General features: G+C 35.7%; 1 protein-coding gene across 1 annotated transcript in view; it reads left to right on the forward strand.

Moving 5' to 3' along the window:
• Positions 1–16,829: 16,829 nt before the first annotated feature.
• Positions 16,830–27,565, forward strand: part of LOC120631268 — a 57,810-nt gene continuing 47,074 nt past the window's right edge. Inside the window, exons 1-2 of the mRNA XM_039900753.1 lie at positions 16,830–16,939; positions 17,894–18,073. Of these exons, the coding sequence (XP_039756687.1) occupies positions 16,830–16,939; positions 17,894–18,073 (290 nt within the window). The remainder of the gene's footprint in view (positions 16,940–17,893; positions 18,074–27,565) is intronic.

The following is a 27,565-nucleotide window of genomic DNA, read 5'->3' on the forward strand; positions in this document are numbered from 1 at the left end:
ACTTTCTTTTATATATATAGAAGATAGTATAATGGCAAAAAACATGAATACAGGCAAAAAAAAACAAATAATTGCAAATAGCAACGTTGCATACTGAAATCGATTCCAGTTATGTATCACGATCATGTCATTACGATCTTAAGCAGTAGGTATTATAGGACAGGTATTCCGTCTAATAGGAGAAATAGCTTTATACGTTTAACTAGGTTAGTTTGAAAGGTCGATAATAAAAATAAAAAAACGGTTCCCAACCTATCCTTGAATAAATACTAAGCCAAGCCGACGGCTAAATATTCCAAACATATTGTGATATAAATGGTTTAAGCCCGCAAACCCGCACTTTGAAGCGTAATAGATGTATGTAAAACCCTTTGCCTATGGGAAATAAAACCTGTAGTGGCGTTGGGGTAGACACCCTACGGTAAGATGACATCAAACGATTCGCTGGACCCAAGCTGCACAGGACCGTGGTATTTGGAAGCTCCCCACAAAAGACCTATGTCAGGCAGTGGACGTTAATTGTTTGATGATTCTGTTCAACAGTTGTCAGTTGGGTGCAATCTTGAACGCAGCTGGGAACTGGACGCCTCAGTGCCTTGTTGTTAAGCCGCAGTCCACGCCACTGTTAAGCCTGGCCTTCACTTAGTCAATTACAATATCAACGTGGGTGGCGCACAGTTAACATAGAGGATTAAAATACTACTTTGTAAGAGTAACGCCTCATAAAAATGTTCATAGACAGCTAGATCACGTTATATCTTAACATTTCCTTATTAGCAACTAGTTGCGAACAAAAGTTATGTTCGCAGTGCAAACAACGCACCCTCTCGCAAATAGCTCGTAAAATTTAATGACATTCCGCCGATCGATTACGAACTTAAGAAACGCAATTTTTGCGACCCTTTCGATCGCCGCCTTATATTTAAGGCTAAGTTTTACTAAACCGACATTCTGTTTTTCACTATACATGTCTGGAATTATCTGTCTCAAAATTCTCAGTAAGGAAATTTGTTCAGCATTGCTTTAGAGAATACGTTGAGCTGTATCACTGACATGTAATCATAATGTCATTAAAGCGCACCCGCATTGTAGCAGCCTGGAAGGTCTATTCTACAAATCAACAAATAAGCAAGGATAATCAAGTTAGTTTGGCGTGTGTGTTTGTTTGTCCAATTGCCTGTATCTAAAGATTTTACCAAACACTACTCTATTATAATTTTAACAAAAGTTATAAAAGTAGGTATATAATTTATAATGTTATATGTAAGTAATGTTCAAGTACTGTTCAGAAACTTATTGCACTAAGAGACTTCTTGAGAGCATCGCATTCAAAATTCTAAATATGCCTTTTTATCATTAGAATAGTTTTACCTTATTGGTTAGGTTAGGTGTTACTTTGAGGAATTTCAATATATATAATTAATAACAAGCTAAATTTGTAATAATCAGGAACTAGCAGACCAATCCACATGATGCACGCTGTCACTAGTATCTTATTTTCCGCCACTACACAAATCTCACAAATCGCTCTCTACGCTTGTTCAGCTCCAATACCGGACCATATGTGTAAATAGTATTTAGTGAATCAACTGGTTATTATATTCCTTGAGAACAGGGCAGCAACAAAAACTTAGCTGTTTATCGCAGGCGCCGCGGGCATGAGGAAAACTCAGCACTCACGACACCACACTCATTCGTTGCCCTACAGGATAGCATATTTAAACCACTATCTACTCATTACACATATGACCGGAGCTTTCTGAGGAGATGTCGACTTCAAAAGGCATAATTAAATAATTAAGTATCATTTTATCTATTTATTTGTTTTTATTAGGACTTCCAACAGAATAACATGTATTTTAGTTATGGATAAAGCTAGCCTTAGGTTACTAATGACTCATAATTCCACTTATAAGTAGTCACGGCATGCACTGGAACTTTAAAACATTATGACGCAAAATATAAGACATTTGTGCCGCGACATAGAGTATGGCTTGTGAAACGTGCTCTTAACTAAATTGTCCCGTAATTATTTTAAACGGTTTAACTTAATATTTAAGGCAAAACGGTGGATGTATTTTATTTTTATCGTTATGGCAACTCGAATAATTATTAAATAATAACGCCGGACTTGCGAAAGGTGTAAGATTCTTCCGTAATTTAAATGTTGTTAATATAACGGGATGTGACGTATTGGAGCTCATCTTCGACCTATTTAACCGTGGTATGTAATAATTCTACACTACAGATTTCAATTGCAGAGATCCTCGACATCCCCACAACATATAGTTAATGTTCTTTACTTTGCACCTACATAAAAGGCGATATGACCAAAACATTTATTAATCTATACAATCTTTACTAATATTATAAATGTTAAAGTGTGTTTGTTTGTCCGTCCTTTACGTTTTAACTAAGCAACCAATCAACTTTATTTTTGACAAAGAGTTAGTTGAAAAGTCGGAGAGTAATATAGGATACTTTTTATCCCACGAAAACAAACGTTTCCTAGGTGATTTGTAAAAAAGTGTAATATACGCGGACGAAGTAGGCGGGCCACAGCTAGTATAAGAATATTTTCGATATATTTAATCCGGTATAGGCTTTACCTGTTCTCCGTAGTAAGAAAACTACGATGACCCAAAAAGGGTTAGCGAAAAAGAAGGGAGTCATTGTGATAGCATAGTTGGGATTTCGGCATCCCTTTTGGAGGAACCGAGTTCAAACTACGGTACGCAGCTCTAACTTTTCTGAGTTATGTGCTTTGTAAGAAATTCAGCTTTGACGGTGAAGGTAAACATCGTGGTGAAGCCTACATGCCTTGGTGTTGTTGTTGTTTATAATATTCTCGAAAGCGTCTAAATTTTATCCATCCGAACTTGGCCAGCGTTTTGGACTATGGCCTAAACACTTTTTTAAACTTTTCTTGTCTTGTGGCTAGCACATTTGACTTTACGAAATGTCAGCTCAACATATCAACACATTACCAGCCCTATACAGAGCACGGGTTTCCTCCCACAATAAGAAGGGGTTAAAGCCGGAGTCCGCCAGCGTGGTGGCCTAGTACGGATTGGTCGACTTCACATAGCTTTTAGAACTTGTCGTAGAACTCTCAGGCATGCAGGTTGCCTTATGGAGCATTTATAGATATTATCATTACTTAAAACGCACATAAAAGTTAATGGTACTTGCTGGGATTCAAACTCGGCTCCTCGAAAGTGAAGTCGAGCTCCTACCCAGTGCGCTATCACTGCTTCAATTTCAGCTCAGTCGGCGTTAACTGATTTACTCAGAAATCACTCTATGATCCCCAGTTTAAGCATTTCATACAATTATTTAATATTAAAGGGTAAGTAAATCGATAACATAAACTGCCCAACTTCCAAAATAATCTACTAAAACTACTTGGCTAGTCAGATTTTGTTTGTTTAATGCATTAATATTGTTGCCTCTTTCCTTTTAAAATCTTAATATATATAAATCTCCTGTCACGATGTTTGTCCGCGATGGACTCCTAAACTACTTAACCGATTTTAAATTAAATTGGCACACCGTGAGCAGTCTGCTCCAACTTAAGAGATAGGATAGCTTAGATCTTTAATTATAGTCGCAATTTTATTTTATTGCTAATTATTTGTCTTTAATTAATTGACAGTCACATGTTATACACATATATACTACTATACTCATTTAAGGCTTAACGATACTGAATACTTTAAAAACAAAATCAAACGCAGACGAAGTCGCGGGCAACAGCTAGTAATTAATATAGAATTAGTTTTGTCTTTTTTTTCTTTTGTATAATTTTGTATATTTAGTTTCTCTTTTATTTTCAACGATAATTTTTTCGTATTATACTCGAAGTTGCCCTCTTCATTTAGCGTGGACTTGAACAATTATTAAGCAGGTTGTAATTACCTATCTACCTACTACCTACCTAAGTTGAATTATATGTGTATCTAATACCTTAGGCTTTTATTATATGACAATGTATTACATGTGATTTGGTCGGTGGTGCTTTAAATAAATAAATAATAAAATTTACACACATACTTACTAACGTGTTATATTAATACTAGGTAGTTTTCAACCGCCTTATTTGGGCATAATATACGACTGTCTATATTCAAACAATACCAAAACACGGGAATAGTCGTGGGATAGAGATAGAGAGGGTAATACACGCTAAGTAAACGCTATAAAAGCCACGAGAAGATCTAGCGAGTAAATAAACACAATTTGTTTTATTGTAATCCCTTATAATAGTAATGAGAATCGGATTCCGATATCGGCGTTCAATATCTTGAGAGTGCCACAGTAGCGTATACATCCTTAAGTTACGGTAGTAGTATCAAAGCTAGGCTATATTTTTTAAAGTAATTATAGATCACGTCCTGCAAAGTGCAAAGATTGCTTAAACTAAGTTACAGATTTGTCCTGTATCTGCAAATATAGAGCTCTGCGTAGCAATCCAAGCTGAGTAAGACTCAGCTTGGATCCATTGCTTTATTACAGCTACGTCCACACACAAACATCAACCTGAGGCGTATTTGATGACACACGACAAATGAGGCTTGTGTCTGTAAATACACCGAAAGCAACGCCCTTCAGACCAGAACGCAGAAATTCTGCATAACACAAGCTAACGCTTACTTTGGGGCTTGATGGCGATGTGTGTATTGTCGTAGTATATTTATTTTATTTATTTATAGCACATGACATATGTGGCTTGTGTCTGTAAATACACCGAAAACACATTGTATGAAACATTCAATACATTCTGCTTGGTAGTAGAAATAAGCATAGCTACCGCTATGCTTACTTCCCCGGACGAGCTCTGTCACAAAAAAGCTCTGCCACCACTGAAGCCAATAATATCTCACTTCTGCAGTGAGCTATACGAACAATTTGCTAGATATATCATTAATTGGCATTTTATGGTAATCTTTTTCATGTATGTTTCAACTTGTCATATATATGTTATGACGTTCCTGAGAATGAAATAAGATCACGAAAAGATGGACGAGATTTTTTTTTTAGATATTTAGCTACTTAATTTCTTTAAGGACCAACAGAACCCATAAAACAATTTAAATCATACTGAGTGGTCTACATTCTAAAAACCCGTTCTTTTTACTATTAATTCTGGGTGGCTTGAAACTAGTCAAGAAAACCCGATATTAATCGTCCACTGGCTCATGATGGCATAACATTTAAACATCCAAGATAGCTAAGACCATAATGACTCTATTAATACCATGTTTAGCGTACGATCATCGGTTCATAATGACTAAATTACCCATACATCATGAGCTTGGCAGTGAACTATTATTTATTGAACTATTGAACGATATAATTTCGCTATAACAGAACAGTGAAGTCAGCGTGCGATGGAGTGGAGATGGTAGGAGTTTATCTACGTCATCATCACAACTGGACAATATTTTTGTGATGAATTCTGGGTGTTTATCTATATATTATAAGTATTAATGTCTATGATTCATAAAAATTATTCAATTATTGGAACTTATCTGAAATAAAAGTCAACCCCCAGAGATATAGCCATGTCCTTATAAAGCTCGGTATGAAGGTAAAGTAGGAACGTTGTAGAAACCATTTTAGTTCAGTTGAGCATTCCGCTATAGACATAGTATTGTCCCCAGGAAAGCAGTAATGCATGCAACTATAAAAATCACTCGCTTATTTAGGGTTCCGTACCCGAAAGGTCCAACAGGGTTAAGTAGGTTTAATTTTGAGAAAGAGGTTAACCGCCGAATCAAACTCGTTCGGGAAACTTCGAGACATCTTTTCGTCCAAAATCCCTCAGTGCCTGAAGACCAATGTGTTCGAACAGTGCGTGTTTCCAGTGATGACTTACGTGGTCACTTACTATGGGCCTCATAGAAAGACTCAGAATCACTTAGCGGGTGATAGAGAGAGCAATGTTAAGAGTATCCCTACGTGTTCGAATCAGAAATGAGGATCTCCTCATTTCTCCTCATTTCTGAGCTATGTCGTTTCTTCTATGGATCTCCATAGAAGAAACGACATAGCTCAGCGAGTCGCAAAGCTGAAGTGAAAATGGGCGGGGCACAGAGCTTGGAGAAACGATGGACGTTGGGGTTCCAAGGTGCTGAAATGGCAACCCTGCACATGTAAACGCAGCGTTGGTCAGCCCCGAACGAGGTGGAAAGACGACATCAAACGAGTCGCAGGGAGCCGCTGTATACAAGCGGCCCAGGACCGTGGATTTTGGAACTCTCTACAAAAGACCTATGTCCAGCAGTGGACTTCAATCGGTTGAAGTGATTATGATGATGAAGGGCCCCTTTTTCTAAGCCTCTAACTGTCCGTCTGTTTATCGATTGTACTTTATGCCACATGGACATAAACAGTTAAATTTTTCTGAAAGTCCAGCGAACTAATTAATTAATACATTGGTTAATATGTTCAGTCCTTTAACAATAAAATAATAGTAATGCACATTAATGAAAAAAATATATACTAAGATGGTGATTTTCAAAATTGCTGCCTGCTGTATAAATGTACCTACTTTATGAAGGCAATAAATCTGAAATTTTATTTTTATGCATGTTGTTGTCTATAGGTTATCTCTAACCTCTTTGTGACGTCATGTCCGTCTGGCCGTATGTTCGACCACTGCTTAACAATATGTGTGAAGACTAAATAAAAAAGTTAATAGCCAGCTTTTAAAATTAACTTGGAGTCAGTACAATTATATATATATTTTTTTTTAATACTCTGACGTACACCTACGGAACCCTACACTGCATGTGGCTTGAGACACACTTGACTGGTTTTTGATACAAATGAAAACAAATAATAAATAATGTAATTTTTATTATATGTATAAAACGGTGTTTTATTGGTAAGTTATAGTAAAAATATAAAACACTCATAAAAAAAGCTGATAAGCGAACATTTATATCTAAAGGCACAAGCTTTACGATTACATTCACATAAAATTCACCCATTGATAAGTTATACCTTCTTATAACATGCTAGCTGTTTCCAGCGGTTTCACCTGCGATAAGCCTGACCTTAGGTTCTCTTAAAGTCGTTGATAAAGCGGTGATAGCCCAGTGGGAAAGGTTTCCGCTTCTCTTTCGGAACCGAGTTCGATACCCGGCAGAGGCAGTTTGGGCATTTATAATATAGAATATCACTTGCTTCAACGGTAAGGAAAACATCATGAGGAAACCTTCATGCCTGAGTGTTCTCGGTAGTATTCTCAAAAGCGTGTGAAGTCCAACCATCCGCACAGGGCCAGCGTGGTGGACTACGACCGTAACCCCTTCTCATTGTGGAAGGAGACCCATGCCCTGCAGTAGGTCGGTAATGGGTTGTTATGATGATGACGACCATGATGAACTTTCTCTGGTCTAGTCTGAGATTTCGGTCATGGTAGTACTGACAAGACGTTTACAATGCTGCACACAAACCGATAAAATATAGGCTTAAAATAACAGCTGTCAAGCTCCTTAAAGGTAAGTCTGCTTCCATTTTATATTAACTTCATCACTTAGGTACCAGCAGGTGGAAATGCAGTTAAGAGCTAACACGTAGGGGAATTAGGAAAAATCATTCGAATGACCTATTTCTAGTAGTTAAAGTACTGGTTGAAATGATGATGAATGAAGATATCCAAACCAAATTTAGAGCGGACAACAGACAGCGGCGGCCTCTGTCCTATTACAACCGTCTACTGATCACCGACCCGTCTGAGTGGTTATGGCAAAACGCTACCGTTGGGCGAGGCTAGCAGTGGACCTATACAGGATTGAAAACAAACTTAGAGAAGGTTAATCTTTGCCAAAAATGGGCAAAAGAAGTAATAGAATGGTGTCATAGATACAATAAGAGAAAGGTAGACGGTATCGTAAATGGGGAGATGATATTTAATTAGGTGGAAGGAACAATTTGGTAGAGGAAAACAAGGGATAGATCTCCGTGGAGAACTCTTAATTGCTTTTTCTTAGACCAGGGCGCGTTTAAAACCCTCGTAGTTTTAGTTTTAAGTTGACAAATTTAGTTATCGCCATCAAATCACTTCTATGTTGTATTTACATGTAATGTACGCATCAAAAGTGCCATCTTTGTGCCTATTTGAATAAAGAAATATTTGACTTTGTCTTTATGCTGGAGAGCAAAAGAATTAAATAACCGGTTTAAAAAAAACAATTTTTACCAAAAGGATTTTAAATTCAAAAATTCAAATTCAAAAATGTTTTATTTATGTAGACCTTATCACAGGCACTTATGAAGCGTTCATACATTTAACATGTTAACACTTATGTTAATGATGGTGATAACTCATTCGTTAACTAAAAACTAAAGCTAGGAGGGTTCCAAACGCGCCCTGGTCTGAGAAGAGCCCACAACTAACTTATCCAGGTAAATAAACTAAAAAACTTGAACCAAAGATGGCACTTTTGATGCGTACATTACATGTAAATACGACATAGAAGTGATTTGATGGCGATAACTAAATTTGTCAACTTAAAACTAAAACTACGAGGGTTTTAAACGCGCCCTGGTCTAAGAAAAAGCAATTAAGAGTTTGGTAGTGACTTTGGTAGTGCTAAATAGAAATAACATGATATGTAATTTATAACATTGTTAATAAAGGCTATTATTATTAATCTAGAGTGGTAGCTAGCATTGGCCAAACCGCTCCCTGGGCCGGACATGACCCAATTTAGATACTATAAATTAACTTCACTTCTTGCTCGTAGTATGTTAACTAAAGTAAACAAACAAAGGGTTCCACATCAGTATAAATACGAATTTGTAGAAATACAATTTTCTTTAAACAACCATGAGATCAGTGCTGCGCTTTAACATAACTACATAAGGGCTATATTTGCGTGAAAAGTGGCAAAAAACTGAAACTGGAAAGTGGTACCGCTTCCAGAATGAGCCGATATCAGGATCTGGCTATTAACGCGAAGAGTTTGGGGCGTGGTCATACTGACGTGTTGATTACAACTTTCTGTACCGAAAAATTTGGTCTCAGCTATAGAGATTAAGGTTAAGGTTAGAGCGGCTTAAGGGAACATTGCTTTTTAATATTGTAATCATTATATATCTTTAATAGATAAATTACGAAATATTCAAACATATTCAATATACATAAATAAAATACGTACGCAAAATGCATAAAATTCCAAATTGGTATTTGGAACTACCTACAATAGGCCTACTCATATTTTTTTTGATACCAACATATTTTTCATACGCATAAATTTTAGTTGGTTTGCTACAAAGTAATATCAGAAGAAATAAAGTTTTAATTTTAGTGTTTATGGAGCTTACCACATAACAAACACTAAGGGTCTTACAAATAAACATGGTATGACGTCATAATAGTTATGCAGTGTTTTGTTACACTTTTTATCGTAATAGCCAAGCGCAAGGCCTACCTGATAAATAGGTAACTGGAAAACTGTCGCCTAAAAACAGAGCAACACATCGCAGGGAAAGCAAGGAACACGTCCTGCAAAGTACTGCCTTATGCGTAGCTTCATGTGCCTGCTGTAACACCGGCAACAATGCCCTTCAGATCAGATTACAGCATTGCAACAATGCTGCTTTGCGGCAAAAATGAGCACGGTAGTTCTTTCCCCCAAGTTCTGTCAGAAAAAGCTCTACTACTACACTCCAACCGAGAGCACTTTCCAAATGAGAGCGTGACAAAATAGCCAAGCATAATTCAATACTATTTTTCAACTGTACTGCAGTTTATCAATGTACTTAAGAATAAGACCCAGTTATTGTAACAATTTTTAGAAAATAATATATATTTCCTCTGAATCAAACATAAATATTCACACATTAAATATTTAACATCCGGTCCTATCTGTCACTGATATTAAGGCGTTAATATCCTCGGCCGGAGTTACATAGGCGCTAGGCCCCAGGCGCTTTGGGCACTAATGAAATAATTCCACATGTAATTTAAGACTGTTTAAGATGTCAAATTTTAAATTGGATGCGCGAAAAGGTTGGCATGAAATAATAAATTAATCGGTTCCCTGAAGAGGTAAAGTGACTTCGGGTAATGAAATTTGAGTTAAGTAGGAGGTGCGTTTTACTTTTTCTTACGTTTATTAGCCCCCTTGACTGATGGGAGTCAATTTAAAGGGTAATCAGATAGCTGTGATCGCTTACTGAGTTCGCGAGGACTTGCATTATTAATACAATGTATCGGGTCAGCTTGTATTGACAAAAGTTCGACTTTTTAATGTGTCTCGATTTAAGTAAACTCTTAAGGGCACGAGACCTTTTTTTTAATGTTTATAGACGAGCGCTTGACTGCGATCACACCTGATGGTAAGCGATGATGCAGCCTAAGGTGGAGCGCGCTTGCCTAGAAGATGCCTATTCACTCTTGATTTGAAGGTACTCATATTGTACCTACATGCGTCAAAGTAGGTAAGTACCGATGCGTTCTAAGAAGATCCCGAAATTTTTAAATATGGATCTAGGATGGCTGAGGGGGTTTTAGTGACTTTAGACTTGTTCCAAAAATATTCCCTCGCCACAAAAAAAGGTGAACTTTTTTTATCATATCGTAATATTATTATCTTTATTATTATCTATATTATTTGACAGCCGATTGGCGAAGTTTTCAGCGACCCTGCTTTCTGAGCCCAAGGCCGTGGGTTCGGTTCCCACTTCTGGAAAATGTTTGTGTGATGAGCATGAATGTTTTTAGTGTCTGGTTGTCATATGTATATTCTAAGTGTTTGTATGTTATTCAGTTATCAGTCATCTAAGTATTTATCACGCCTCTATATTGCCTCGTGGGATATAAAATTAGCGTTGTCGCTTAAAAACGTGTAAAAGCAATTATAGATCGCTTAACCTAAGTACTCTCGGTCCATTATTATCAATTACAGATAGCAAGGCATAAATGTATGAAATAAATTTCCGAGCGGGTTATCGCGCAATAACTCAGATACAATCGCACAAATTATTCTTGCTAGTGTGGAAGTAAAAAAATAAGCCAAGTGCGTTCTATAAGTCTGGAAAATTAGTCTATGCGTTTTACATTGAGACATAATGTTCTGAAATAATAGCTGTTGCCCGCGACTTCGTCTGCGTTTGATTTTGTTTTTTGATGTGGCATTAAATTTAGTTGTAGTTCTAAAAAAAAATTATGCAGTATCGCTAAGCTTTGAATGAGGCGTTTGCTGCTGTCCGCTGAGGAGTTCTGTCCTCTATCTCCAATCACAGTTTGGGCAAAATTAAACACATGTTATAAACTCTATAGAACATAAATAATTATTTAAATCGATTATAATTTGTCGGAGTTATGGTGTAAAATCGTCAAACACTCATCCCCTCTCCCAAAGGAACCGAACTTAATGTTGGGATACAAAGTATCCTATATTACTTCTAACACTTCCAAGTATATGTGTACAAAGTTTTATGAGGATCGGTTTAGTAGTTTTTGCCTGAAAGCGTTACAAACAAACTTCAATGTAAGTTTGTTTGTTACGCATTCCCTACTAACATTTATAATATTAGTAGGGATAGGGATAGGGATTATAAGCGTAATATTTATAATTATGAGAGTAAGTGTATATAGGCATTGAATAGGCAAGTGCAATCCCACCTGGACCAAATAGATACCAAGGCTTTCCATCAGGCATCAGAATCGTCATCATCATCAGACCGGCCCACCACAGGGCACGATTCTTCCTTTTATAATAAGAAGGGTTTAGACCGTAGTCTATATATCTAGTATTTTGGAGAACTCTCAGACGTGCAGGTTTCCTCACGATGATTGACTTCGCCTTCAAAGCAAGATATATTTAATTGCATTAATTAAAAAAGCGCCCTAAGCATTAGGCTATCACCGCTTGTTAGTGGAAAAAAAATTCTGGATAACCAAAGATGGAAGGCTTCATTGGTGATCCATTTTGACGGCCGATTGGCGCAGTTTGCAGCGACCCTGCTTTCTGAGCCCAAGGCCGTGGGTTCGATTCCCACTACTGGAAAATGTTTTTCAGTGTCTGGGTGTTTATATGTATATTCTAAGTATTTATGTATATTAATCATAAAAATATTCATCAGTCTTAGTACCCATAACACAAGCTACGCTTACCTTGGGGCTAGATGGCGATGTGTGTATTGTCGTAGTATATCTAGTATAGTAGTAGTAGTTATGCGCTCTTGATCCTGCCTATATCAGTTTAAGAAGTTAAAATTACACAGAGCTGGTTCGATTAATAACTTACTGGTAAATACGGACCGTCAAGAAATTGTATACGCTGTTTTGTGATTGCTCTTCTGTTTTTTGTCATTTTATTCAGTTGTCAATAAAAGTATATTCATTCTTCATTTCATTCATTCATTCAATTTAATGTCTTTTGGAAGTCTATTAGATGTATGGGTTAAATAACTATAGACGGTAGGTAGGTAATTTCAACGTTCTTACCGCAAACAAACAGTGAAATAGACATAGTATGAGAACCTTAAGCCTTATTATGGCAAATCTGTACGGTGTAATTAATGATTTCTTCAATCGTTATGCACCGCACAAAATCAACACCAAACGTATATAGATTTGCATGGCAATACATTTGACAGAGTAAGAGTATGGGGAAAAATAGTCCATTTTCATCCGCAATATGGCGACGTTTTTTAATTTCCCGGTCTGGTTTTACAATGAACAATTATTATTGCTTAATAATAGATGTTACATCTTGCGTTTGTAATGGATTTCTATGGCATTATAAACTTTTTGGTGTTTTTTGTGTGTCAATACTATATCCGTCTTTAAAATAAAAATATATTAAACATACGAGTAGATGCCATCTAGAATTACGTAACAAATTGGAAGGGAAAATATTTATTTTTCCCTGTCCTCGGGCGAATGACAGATCCCCAAATCCCGTCGGAGACAAACCCAAATTCTATAAACATGCCTTGTTAGTCGCCCTGATTGGGTTCAATTAGGTTACGACATACGCGAAAATAGACTAAAACATTTTCATTTATTTTTAGATTTCCATTTTATTTTTACAAGCTTTTATTCATGATAAAAGCTTGATGCTTCAGCTTGGCCGATTGGCGCAGTGGGCAGCGACCTGCTCTCTGAGTCCAAGGCCGCGGGTTCGATTCCCACAACTGGAAAACGTTTGTGTGATGACCATGAATGTTTTTCAGTGTCTGGGTGTTTATCTGTATTTGTGTATATTATTAGTTAAAATATTTATCAGTCATCTTAGTATTCATAACACAAGCAACGCTTACTTTGGGGGATAGATGGCGATGTGTGTATTGTCGTAGTTTATTTATTTAATTAGCTTTTTAAAGTCTTCCTGATTCAGTAAGTGGTTTTTATGTCCTTGCGTTTTATAGAACTGTAACTCTTGCTTTTTTTTTCTTGCTGCTTCAGCTAATTTTTTCTTTTTTTGCGGCTCTTGCAGCTTCTTACGGCTATTTGAAGCTTTTGACGCTTGTGTCTATTGAGACTCTTCCGCACTAGCACCTTCTGCGGTTGCTATGCCCCTTGCAGCCTCTGTGACTGCTCTTTGAGTTTGAGTCTTAAAGTTTCTGCGCAAAGCTATATCGGTCTCTTCGGTCTTATAGCCTTTGTTTATGGGTAATAATAAAATAATAAGATTTGCAGCTCTGGGATTTGAACTTCGAACAGCTATCGAAGTTCGAATCCCAGTACGTACATCTGTAACTTTTTGGAGTTTTGCGTGTTATTAGATTAAGCTATTAAATATCCCTTGCTTGAACAATGAAGGAAAACATCTAAGGTGCGTTTCTATTTGACGCAATGAAATATCACTTGCTTGAACATGATTTGGGTTTAGGCTGTATTTCACCAAGCTGGCCCATTGCGGATTGTTGGACTCCACAAGCCTTTGGGAACGTAATAGAGATCTCTCAGGCATGCAGGTTTCCTCGCGATGTTTTACTTCACCGTTGATTTTGATTGTTATATTTTAGATTCGAACTCGGCCTCCCGGCCGGCCTACCCTCTGGGCATTCGCCGCATCATACACGCATGAAACTTAAATTAATAATTAATAATCACAGTCAACCGTGTTATTATTGCAATCCATGAAATCCATTTCGTTATCTAATGTTGGCTGTAAACAGCCGAGATCGCAGCTAAAAGCTAGCTATATCTATTCAGTCAGACCGTTTAGACCGCTGACTGTCCATTGTCACAGTTTATTTATACCGCGCCGCATTCTGCGCGTGCGCAAGCATTTTATTTCTACTCTAATTAAATAGCACTTGGAGACCGATCGAGCGATAGCTGGGTGTGGAGACACAGACCGAAGCTTTGTTTATCAATGAACAAAAGCTTTGATCAGCCACGAGTTTCACCACGATTTTCCTCATGGCATTTAGCTACCTATTTCTCGTACTTACTTACAATTATAGGACCATGTAGTAAATTTAGCTTTGTGTATATGTTATAAGGAAATAATTGATGAGAAGTTAGTTTATGCACCTGCAGGTGGATCTGCAGTGCACAGCTAGACTATATTACATTATTATGCTTTTATTTTTTTACTTTTTTTTATTAATAAAATAATAATATATGAGCACTTATGATTTGAGAACTCTAAGAGTGCTTTAGGCAGTGTGATGGTTGGATAGTAAAGGAGAATAGGTTCCTACAACGATAATAAAAAGCAAGGCTTATGCATAAATGGTATAAAAATATTATTTTTTAGTTACGTGAGAGGGCCCGGGTTCGATTCTCCGCGGGGGCAATTTGTGATTTTATCATTCAAAAATTTTCTCTGGTCACTTCTAGGGAGGCTACAGACGTAACAAGTCGCCACCCTACCTTCAAAGAAGTATGGTTCTTATATAACTGGCATACTGTTATATAAGAACCCATACCTCTTTGATGATACACTCTGAGATGGTAGTGGTACTAACCACTACCACCTTAGAGTGTATCATTTGTAGAGGTAAGATGGCGGTCAAGGCCATCGTATATACACGGATCTAATTACTATACAATAATAATATCTATCAATTAGATAATAACAATGTTTACAATCAAATCAATCAACGAAAATTATAAATTCCATATTCTATTAAAATTTATACAATTCTTATTATCTAGTTTAAATTTCGAAAATAAAGCGCGACTACAATATTCTATGTAAACCTATTCTTGCCTTCTACGCTATTTTATAGTTAGGATAAGGTAACGTATGTTTATTTGTATACTCTTTGGTCGCACTGCTGAATTTTCGGGTAGACATCTTTAACAAAGGCAGAAAAAAAATACGATTGGCGGGAAAACTAAATAATTGCATTTATTTCAAAAGCGCTTTATAAGCTCGTGAGAATAGCAATTCGTTATTTTGAATTCGTATAAAGTATAACTCCTGAGTTAGCCTGTAAGTGGTGTATACAATGTAAAATTCGGAATATTACTGTTATGTTTATAATCATTTTAAAACATTGTATATAAAGTTGGCTTCCTAAATAAATAAATAAATAAACTCCTCCAGCAATTGCCCAATTTCCCGGTGTCGACAAATTTCAGCTGAGCCATAATTTCGCAATAATAAATAATTTAAATATAGATTGCCCATTAAACTAGCCACATATTATTGAAAGGAAAACCATAAACTTTAAGAGTTTTTTTTATTAACTATTTACGTACGTACTTATCTACAGACTGACGTAAGTTATGAAAGTCGTAAATATTGAAATGAACGGATTAAGTTATTATTTGGAGATTCGAAAGTGAAACAGGAAACTAACATTCAAAGTCAAAAACAAATATTTATTTTCAAATACATGGTACATAGATGGCACTTCTATAAATATATATATATATATATATATAAATAAGATAAAAAATACATACTACATAGTGGTGAGATGATGGCGATAACTATATTCGTAAGTTTAAAGCGAGTTCCAAACGCGGATTGGTCAAAGAAGAAGCCCTTAAAAAACTTAGTCAGGTATTATTTTACAATGAAATCAGTGACTGAAGTTTTATCTGTAAAGTAAGAAAATTATTGGGTACTAGCGGTTACCTGTGACTTCAACGGCAAATTACTTCTGATCAGTAAATTTGCCAGCCCAATGTGTCGTATCGCCCATCGGCTCTACTCCAGATCGTAGCATAAGTTTAAAGCCTTAAAGGTTATATAACCTTCCTTTTTCTAAGTCCTATTTCTAGTAGGAAGCCCTTTTTTGTCCCAAAGCGGAGATAGACTTGAATTATATTAAATTTCACTAACCTTTTTGTACTGTATTCGGTAAGAGTTTTCTCCTTTAATATTTTTAAAATTAAAAAAGGCAAAGGTATACAATATCAACGTACAGCCATTTTCTTCTTTAAATACTTTAGACAACATAAAGTTAGGTCTCCACAAATTTAAAATTGTAATAGATTCAAGCGAGCGGAATTACTGGTAAATAAAAAGCGCAGGAAGCGTTGCCGCAAAAGGGTTAGGACATTGTTCGATTCTCAAATCAAATCGAGCAAATGGGGTTGGGGGGAGGCAAATTCATAATTTGAAAAATGACCTAATTTACTTTGTTTTCTAAATAAGTAAAGGTATGTTCCATTTTAAAATTTCAAGCATCTCAAACTTGTAGAGCACGGGACTGTTTAATGGCAATATCAATTACTGCTAGCCCTATATAAACTGGCTATAAAGAGGTTTAAACTCGCCATGCTAGTTGGACAACCGACTCCATATATGATAAAGCTACGGCGAATCCGCTAAAAGCTGTGAAATTAACAGCTCCGCGCCCAAGTCTCACCGCCCCCGTACAGTTTTTGTTTGATAGCGATGCACGATGCACCCATACTCACTGACCACGCATCGACGCCGTGGTGCAGTCGCGCGCACGCATCGCCGATGCAGCACAGTGCATCGCGTGTGACCTCAGCCTTACATTCGTACGCAAAAAAAAAAAGTTTTAACACTCAAAAAATACGCTTTGGGCGGGATTTCTTTGATATTAATTTAGTGTTTTTGCGTTAATTTTTTTTCGTGAAAATCATTAATAATTATTCCAGCGACGTTTTAAATCTTTTTCTAACTGTGTTTTGATTGATATAGAGTGTATTTTTATTGATGTCCGAATAATATATATAATAATAGCTGCCTTATTAATGTTAAACTTCTGGACACATCGGAGATATAGGAGAGTTTAGAATCAAGATAATTATTACATACTCGTACAGCGGCGTATTAAATTTGTTTAATGGTGTCTTGATTGTTTAGAGTGATATCGGAAATATGCATCATTACCCGTCAATGTCCAACTTCTGGTCACAAGTCTCTCTCTCATAGGAGAAAGATATAGGAGAGATTAGAATCATCGTGCTTTGCTGATCAATGGAGCACGAATTAAAAAGTATAAGTTATGACATTACCAATAGTATTTTTTATGCGAAATTTTTTTTATAAATTAAAGATTAACATTGGTTGCCTGGAAGAAATCTCTATGAAGCGATAAGGCTGCCAAATTGTATACGTTGTTTTGTTATACTTTTATTTTTACGTACTTTTTGTGGTAGGCAATAATATATTTTCATTAATTCATTCATTTAGATTATGAAATATTTTATATATATAATATAATGTATTAAAATGTTTAGATATATAAATTCTTGTTTTGAAAGTTTGTGTCTGCCTATTTGACCAAAGGTTGCAAGTGCATCGAGTGTATATAAATAACACTTACATTCCGTTCGCAAAAAGCTAACCCAAAAAAGAACTATTACAATATATGGTTCCCGCGTAATAAATTCAATAGCATCGCATCACTATGGGATAAAATGCACATTACTATACATGAATACACCAATAATAAGTGCCAGCTTCCACTTGCTAGGTGAATAACTTAGTTTTCGTACACGTTTTCGGTTTTTGGGCGCCCAAATGTTGAACCCATTTTTCAACTTCACATTGAATTTCAAATATGTCTTTATAAGCGTGTTAGTGTTTTTATTGTGGACTATTCCCAATTTGTTGTTCCGCGAAGGTGGATTGTGTTTTAGGACGGTGCAGCGAAATAGGAATATGAGGTAAGATTTTTTTTTTTTTTATGTTTTATAGGACGCAAAGGTTTTTATGTATGAATTTATCCAATGGACTTTTATTTTATTTTGTTTTACACTGCGTAATAAATTTACGAAAATAACAATTATTACAGAACTCACATTAATAGTACTTACAAAAAATTTAAGTCGTCTAAATGTTAACTTAAGGGCTTAATTATTATTATTATTATAGGAGTAGCAAATATAATTAAATAAATAAAAAAAAAATCCTTAAGTATTCGATTTTAAATAGTGTTATTTTATATACTTAGGGCTGGTAATATTTTGTGAGAATTAATTAAAATAATCTCTTTTGGTACCAGAGATAAAAAAATACATTTTTCCTACTAAAACCTTGGCCATTTTTAATTTTATTTACTCTGGACTCGGGACTAGGTTTTTTGTAACAAAACAAATAATCGTTATGTACTTGATATAAAATTCTTGGCCATTTGTGGCGGTAAAATTTTAGGTATTTTTTTAATTACATTATTTTAACGCAGGTTATATTTATCTATGCAATTTTGAAATACAATATATAGTACTTACTAGATATTTAATATGTTGTATTTTCACTTTAAAGGATACGTGAGTTTTGGCGGTAATTTGTTTATTTATTTTTTTATTATTTTCACCGATGAGGCTCTAGTGAAAAATCTGCCCTATGGTAAGTATTTTTTTTAAATTTTATAATAACTAGGGCTTCATGCAATTTTATAACTAAAATAACTTTTGAGTACCATAGATATATTATAGTAGTTATTTTACTTTCAGAAATTTTACTTACTTAGGTTTTTTTATAAAAAACCTTTACATTATATAGTAATATATATTATATATAATATAATTATAAACTTTTTATTTAATATTTTTCAGATTGTCGTTACAGTTATATTTAATTAGGTTTGAAATAAGAACACTTATAAAATATACTAAGTAATAATAATATGCGGTTTGCGCGATTAACACTGCAGTACATAAGTTAACTATGTACTTATGCCATTTGTACTTATGCCAATGTGACCGAAATTTTACACCTCTTCTTAAAGCTTGACATGCACATCAAGGCACCCGTTTTGACATAATCAATTACCTAGCCAATACCTAACATTTGGCCAAACGTGGGAATCGAACTCGTGATTCGAAGTCAATATATCACTCACCACTAAACCAACGAGCCATTATAGCTAAATAGAATTTGGGTTTTCAATGGACTAACAACAGAAAAACAAAAGAAAATGGAATAATTTATTGCGTGCAAAGTCGAGGGTTAATATGGCGCCACGATAAGCGCTTAAGACTAAAGGCGCATTCACACTGTAATATAATTATTTTTAATCCGATTTTGTTTAACTGACTCTTTACAATTTTTATATAACTAGGTGCCGCACGCTACTTAGCCTGCGTTTATTTTAAATTCTTAAGATCCCGCAGAAGTCCTTCATTTTTCCGGGATGAAATCTAACCTATGGCATTCTTCAGGATATAAGCTATCTTTATGGAAAATTTCACCAAGATAAGTTAAGCAACCAAGCTATGCATACGTTACAAATGCTATTTCTTTTCCGTGGGTATATTTTATCAGCAGCTATTCCGGGATAAACATTCGATCTCTAGAATGAAAGTTACAGTTGACTTAATTTCATCAAAATCTGTTTTGATTAAAAGTGAACCCGAAAACAGGTTACAAATAAACAAACAGAAATACTTTAGCATTGGCACCTCAGAATGAATATAGAGGAGTGTGTTTGCGTCTGTGTGTTTCCATTTTCTTTTAGGTTTTGTACAAATTTATCTGTTGTTTTTTGAACTAATACGCTCTTGGACAAGTTTTTTGGTTACGAGAAACGCATAAATCATGTTTGTTTTCTCTATGTCCCTAGATGGTTTTTAATAATAATAATCCTTTATTTTCTGGCAATAGTCCCATAACATTAAATATATTCTTTTTAAATTAGAAATCACATGTACATCTTAAATTTTAAATTATATTTGAATTTATGTGTCTCGATGATTTTTTTACATAAGTTTCCTTAAAATACATAACTACATTTACATTTGTTTCTCAGGAAAAATCTTAATAATATATCCAGATAAACTTTTCACTGAATTCAAAAAGTTTTTTTTTTATATTTATTTTTTTGGGGAATTTTATCCTCAAAGACATGTCAGCCCCAGATCCTTAAGATTAAACCAAATAGGAACCATATATTACAAATAATAAGTACTTACATACTATAGTATTCAAAAAGTTATTTTCGCACATGTGTGTGTATTAAGCCTCGTCCACACTTTTCCCTGAATTGGGTAGATACAACCTGCCTATCGATTCAATACACGTAGCAACTTAACCCCTTGTAACAGAATCGCGAAGCCCTGCTGCGACATAATTACTACACTGTTAATGTCAGGGAATATAATACTCGCACGCAATAGCGCTGTTGTTAACTTGGGGGTTTAATAGTACGAACATCCTTGATTTCAACGCTGACTCAGCGGCGAACTGGGTGATAGACATATTTTAATTAGGACCTCGTAGTTAGATACATCACTAGCATAAAAATGTATCATCAGATTATCTCCTCTCCTCCATGGCGTGGCGGGCACGGTAACTGAGAGTGAGATTTTGCTATGCCTACCTAATCGAGTTCACACGATCAACCGCTGCACAGCGTCTTCGCCGGCGAAGACGAGGTCCCCGACTTTTAACGTCAACCGGACGTGGGCTCCATTCCGAGACTCGCTATCAAGCCTGCGTTACGCTGTTAAAATCATTAGGGTTAATCAGCTACACACAATCCGAAAAAAAAAAACCTAATCGACTTCGTGATGGTTAACTAATATTTGTATGAAAATGAAAGAGCACCATCTAGTGAGAAAAATGGGAAACAGTATTGTCAGTATTGTCAGTAGTGTCCAAGCGATGATCAGTTGCTGCAGTTGCACAGAATCACAGTGAGTCAGTTTGTAGCGAGCTATTTGTAATAGAGGTCGTCCAGGGGTAACGCCATGCTTATTTCTGCTGTCAAACAGAATTGCAGTGTTTCGATCTTAAGGGCGTGGTTGCTGGTGTAACAACAGGCAAATGATGGTTAACATCTACGCCACAGGTTGATCCTTGCATGCAGTGGCGTGCATAGAGGGTATTCACAGGGTATGCAGATGATATAAAATGAAGAAAGTCTCCAGTACGAGTTATAAATACTAAAGGGTAGGCCTTTTATAACTCTTACAAAGCTTAACTCTTATTAGCTTAACTTTATACAATAAATTACCAAACTCAGTAAAAGTGTGTAATAACATTAACATTTTTAAAAGTCAGCTTAAGGATTATATCTTGGAAAATATTGATAAGTTAGTCATTCACTATATCTAGAATTCCTAACTTCACCACAGAAATACTGTTAGACATAATATAATGTGTGCATGCGTTCTGTGTTGTTTTAAAGGATTAATTGTAACACTATTATCTATTTTAAGTGAACAGTATGTTCTTTTTGAGAAATAAATATCTTTAAACTGAACTCGTACTGGAGATATTCTTCATTTTATATCATCTGCATACCCTGTGCATACCCTCTATGAACGCCACTGCATGCATGCCCTGCGAAGTGTTTCTCTGTTTATGGATGATTTTCCACTCACCAGCATTGGCTTTAGTCATTTACCAAAAAAAAACTTTTTTTTTGGGACAAAATATCTAATGATGACTTTTGTATGTTCCGTATTCAATGGTAACCACCAAAAAGAAATAGATGTCGCAGTTGCTTTATGTGTTTTTCCATAGTCCAAGGATTTTAAAAATTAATTCGACCATCCCACTTATACTTCGACGCATCCAAGATAGATTTTTTCGACAGGAAGTAGTTAGATACGAATCCATTCATAATACTTTATTCATGCAGTGAACAAGGTCATCATACGGACCGATGCGATGTTTTTTTTTGACGTTCTTATGACGCCGATAGCAAAGCTTGTTAGGCTCCTCACACACGCCTCAACATTGCCCGTGTGCAGAATTTAACAGTTGAAGTATTGGAAAAATATATTATCAATTATATCGACTGTGTGTGGGCAGCCTTAGGGCTCAGAATATCTTCTTTTATATATACATTCTAGCGTAAATCTTAAGCACATCAGTAATCAAGTACCTGATCTTAGTTTGACAACCTTATATAAGATTTATTAATCCCAGTTAATACTTGTGCAAAGATTGCCACAGTTTTCTTTTTGATTTATTTGCAGTCACATTATGTAGTAAGCAACGTAACTTTTGTTAGATAAACGAAAACTGTAATAGGTCCGCGGGACATATTTACGACATTCAATGTTTACTGATTGATGGATTCAAATGATGGTTAATTGAAGCTGCAATAGGTATATTAATCCCGAAAACTACAGCGGACTGTTCATTCTGATGAAAAAGTTGCATTATTTCTACTTGGTTCTGGTGCGATAAGTAAACGTTTGAACCACTGGTAAAACACTACCTGCCTGGACTTCCCTTTAACATCTGGCTTCTGATTCTGAAAATTTAAACGCAGTATACTCTAAGTACTATATGTTTACATACTCACAGTTGCTCTAGGTATGCTACGTTTATCTAGTAATCTCCCAAATAAAGCATCACTTTTGTTATGCCACAATAGCCCTTAAGTATAGGTATTTTTTTGAAAAAATGTACTTCATAAAAGATTGCTCATAAAATCGTCTGTCCGTTTGTGGCGATCTAACTTAAAAACTCTTAAACTGGTCCACACTTTAGGTTGCCAAATCATTGCATTACCAATTCATAAGGTATTGGGTAGGACTTGTAAGCGCTCCAAAAAGCAAGCAATGCACCGCGGCAAACCTTCTTCGTCATGGGAAAGCAGAAATTCTCCTGAGAAGAAGTCAAGAGTATAGCTAGTAGGTCCTTAATATTTTAGAAACTTTATGTCATGTCTAAAGACTACGTACGCAGCTTTTCGCTTCCTTTCTCTAATATCGTTTGATAAGACGTATAAGCTTCCGGCATCCGTCTTCCAGCTGCCGATAATATTTTAAGGTAAAAACTTAGGATTTTTGTTTGTCATATTCGCCATCTTGGACTTGTCAGTATAAAATACTAGCTGTGTTACGTTCTCGACCCCGTTTTTAACGGTTTTTTTCTAGAAAAACCCGTGGGAACGATTTGTTTTCCTGACATAAAAGAAATGACAATCTCCGTCTTTTCAACTAACTTTATGCCAAAAGTCAAGTCGATTTGTTGCTTACTTAGGGCGTAAAGAAGATACAAACAAAAGAACACACTTTCGTATTTATATTAGGATTATTATGATTCCCCTCTACCCTCATTCTAAATGGTAATGTGTAAAAATGTTGTAGCATTCATTGCGAATGTTAATACTAACTTTTAATACTTACTGTTAATACTTACTTAATTATGAATGTTAATAATACTTAGCTACAAGATTTACCAAGCTAAAATTTGTCCACGCGTGTACGTTACACCCAGCGTGTGCCTACGGAAAAATTATTTTGAGTTTATGCTTACACCTTCTAAATAAGATCTGTGGTGTATAATTATTATTAATAATAATAATAAACACAGACGAAGAACCATATTATTATTTAATAATCTGTTGCTAGAGTTTTACCGTTACACCCTGCGCCTACGACAATCATTGGTCGTGTATGACTATACTAACATGCTAAATTCTAAAATTATCATGCAAAATTAAACTAAATGATCATTAAGTAAAGGCAAGTGACGATAAATAATAAGTAGGTTAACAAAGATATACAGGTAAATGAGGGTAGGTTTAAAATAAGTGCTTAGATAAAACAATTACAAGGAGAGTACAAACATTGTGTTGTGTTAGGGAGTATGGTAGTCATACCCCTAATCGGTTTAGTACAAGATCGCACCGGAACACTAAATCGCTCAGCGGCACGTCTTTGTCGTAGGGTGGTAACTAGCCACGGCCGAAACCTCCTACCAAACCAGACCAGAGAAATTTCAGAATACAGTAGTAAACTATGATCAGCCTAGTAAAAATAACTAAAAAGAACCGAAACTCCTTTATCCGCACCAGTAAAGTCCGTTATTTCACAATACAAAGGTTAGATGGATAATTATAAAGTACTAAGGACAAAGACATTATATTATTTATAGCCACCTTTGATGTCTGTTTATCGACCCGAGTAACCTGCCCGTTTGTTTAGTCTTGATTCAATTGTCTGTTCGTATGAGAATTACGTAGTTAACTTAAGCCAAAACAGCTCAACTCATACTCAAAATTGCTTAGCTCAAATAAGTTTTTGCTTTATCATGTCGACATGGGTTTCCCTTCAGGATAAAAACGGTTTGGGTCGTAGTCCATGCTTGAAGTTCTTTTAAAAGTAAAGCTTTTTGTGACAGTGTTCGTCCGGGGAAGGACAAGGTAAAGGACAAGGTAAATTGGATGCAGCCAGCCTCGCTCTCATCTCCCGCAAGATAGAAAAATGATTGTAAATGTTGGAAAAGAGCAACTACTGAGTTTCTTGCCGGCTCTTCTCGGTAGAATCTGCTTTCCGAACCGGTGGTAGAGTCACTACAAATATACATACTCGTACTTGAGGTTTCAAAAGTGCTTATAAAGTAGGCCTACTTGAAGTAAATGAATTTGAATTTTTGAATTTGAATTTGAAGTTCTATCGCTATGCTCATTTCTGTAACTACATCCGATTCTGTTCCGGTCTAAAGGACCCGGTTGCCGGTGTTATTACAGGCTCAAGAGGTATTGGATAGCAGGCGTTACTTTGCGGAAATCCATTGTATATTAAGAAAGTTAAGCTTAATTTGCTATACTCCGCTAAAAGCAGGAGAATCTGTGTGATGTGATTTATAATTTCTTCAATCCTTATACTCCACACCAAACAGATTTTCGGCAATGTAGGGTACATTTCGCTACGCTTCCTCAGGAGATGTTGACTTTACAATGACTATAAAAACTCCGAAAATTTGAGGGATGCGTTTCGGGTATCGAACTCGGAACCTCCGATAGAGATGCCGAAGGATGTTCAGTGGATAGATACAGAGATGGCTTAGACGGTAATCTCTATGCTTTCGCTGTACCTATACCTTATATATGTAATATGTTTAAATAATTATAATTATATATATTTATGTTGTTGAGAGCTAGTGGTGCTTATCTTACCTCGCATCAAACCTTGGATTCCGATTACAAACGCAGCTTGTCTCTATACATATAAGATAACTTTTTAGTCTCATTGGAATCTGCCTTCCGAATTCTGGTAGAGTCACTACAAACAAATAGACTTGACGTCTCAAAAGTGCTTATAAACTAGACCTACATGAAATGATTAAATTTTGAATGTGGAATTCTTTTTGAGTCCTTTGCTATTATTTCCTTAAAAAAATTGCGACAATTGTTTTATAACCACAGTAATGGAAATAAAAGGTCTATTTTGTTTCTTCGAGCGGAACTAATGTTAGAAGCATATTAATTTTTACAAAATTAATATGCTTCTAACATTAGTTCCGCTATTAAAAAAAAAACAAACATATATATTCTTTAAGAATGAACCAAACCAGTTAATAAATCCTTTTTTTTAAGTAGAGTTAATTACGTTAGTTTTATTACAATAAAAAATAAAATTAACCGCAACCAATTATTAAATAATTATATTTACCGAAAATTGGTTCTTTTAAGAATTATGTACATACGAACCCGCCGGTTGATAGCTTAACTCCATAGAATTAAGAACACACAGAACCCTCATTGATCCATTATTGCATGCAGTGCATTGTGCCCAACAGTGAAAACGACCCACGCGCATCCTACCATCACACCCGCGGAATGTTGCTAGCTCAAAAAAATTTCCCCGGGTAAAATAATTACTGTCAACTGACTGATAATTACTGACTGACTTTGACTTTATTCGAGAAACACTAAATAAAATAAATAAATATAAATTAATATACTACGAAAATACATACATCGTCATCTAGTCCCAAAGTAAGCGCAGCTTGTGTTATGGGTACTAAGATAACTGATGAAAATTTATTATGAATAATATACATCAATACTTCTAATTATAAATAAACACCCAGACACTGAAAAACATCCATGTTGATCACACAAATATTGTCCAGTTGTGGGAATCGAACCCACAGCCTTGGACTCAGAAAGCAGGGTCGCTGCCCACTGCGCCAATCGCCCGTCAACACTTCTAAAGTGGAGTGGTTTTCGATGCTTTAATAATAGTCGTGTACACGGCTTCTGTATGTTCTTAATTCCGTGGTTTACTTCTATCACCAGCCCACTAACCAGAAGCTAAAATTTACTACATCAATACTTTGCTTTAAATTTTTCGAAGAAAAAAACATTGCCAAAAATGATGATTAAACTTTTTTTAATAAAGATGTATTATCGTTACCACTTAGAAAGCGAAATTAAAAAAAAAAACATTTATGTGTACATTTAAATACACGCGGAAGTTCAAAAGGGATGAATTAAGGACCGGAAAAAAATAACGAGTTCTTAGTGAATGGATACGATTAAAAGACTTTGGAGGTTACCTTCGCTATTGGTGGGTACCCTTTTGAAATAAAACCTTTTTTGTTTGTAGGAATTTATCATATCTACCAACCGTCAAATTCAAAGGCCAGGAAATGTGTAGACCGCTTGTATTTTATTTTTACTGACCTTTGTTACCTGTCAAAGATCTAATTTTTTTTAAGTTAAACTTTTTAAGACTGTCGTACGTTAATCTTTTGGGATAAAATTTCTAGGACGTCTTAATTCAGAAACAAAGCACGCCACACAAATAATAAAATAAGGAAAGACAGCTTTGATTAGTAGGTATGAGTATATTTATTTCTAGCAGCTGCTTGCGATTATTATGACGGCCGAGTGGCGCAGTGGGTAGCGACCCTGCTTTCTGAGTCCAAGGTCGTGGGTTCGATTCCCACAACTGGAAAATGTTTGTGTGATGAACATGAATGTTTTTCAGTGTCTGGGTGTTTATCTGTATATTATAAGTATTTATGTGTATTATATTGTCGTAGTATATTTTTAAATTTTAGGTATAATATAGTTATCGACCGGAGTGCTTCTTTAGGTAAATCACAGAAAAATGGACGATTCTTACGGGACTATCGGGTAGACTGAAAAGCTTAATAAAAAGCAAGATGCCTATACGTGTTGACCCATCTTCTTATTCCGGTCCAGAAAGACGTAAAACAAGTATGTTAAAGGTTTCTTTTAAGCTTTATGATAGTAGTGCAGCTTTTGAGACAGAGTTCGTCCGGGGAACTACCGCCATACTTACTTCTGCCGCTAAGCAGCATTGTTACAACGTGCGTTCCGGTCTGAAGGGTGTGGTTGCCGGTGTTATTCAGGCACATGAGGCTTAATGGCACGTTTCAGTTCCTTGCAAGCCCTGCTTAGGATTACTCTGTTTATAGGCGATGGTCTTCCACTTACCATC

Source organism: Pararge aegeria, chromosome 17 (genome assembly GCF_905163445.1).
Source record: "Pararge aegeria chromosome 17, ilParAegt1.1, whole genome shotgun sequence".
Taxonomy (NCBI): domain Eukaryota; kingdom Metazoa; phylum Arthropoda; class Insecta; order Lepidoptera; family Nymphalidae; genus Pararge; species Pararge aegeria.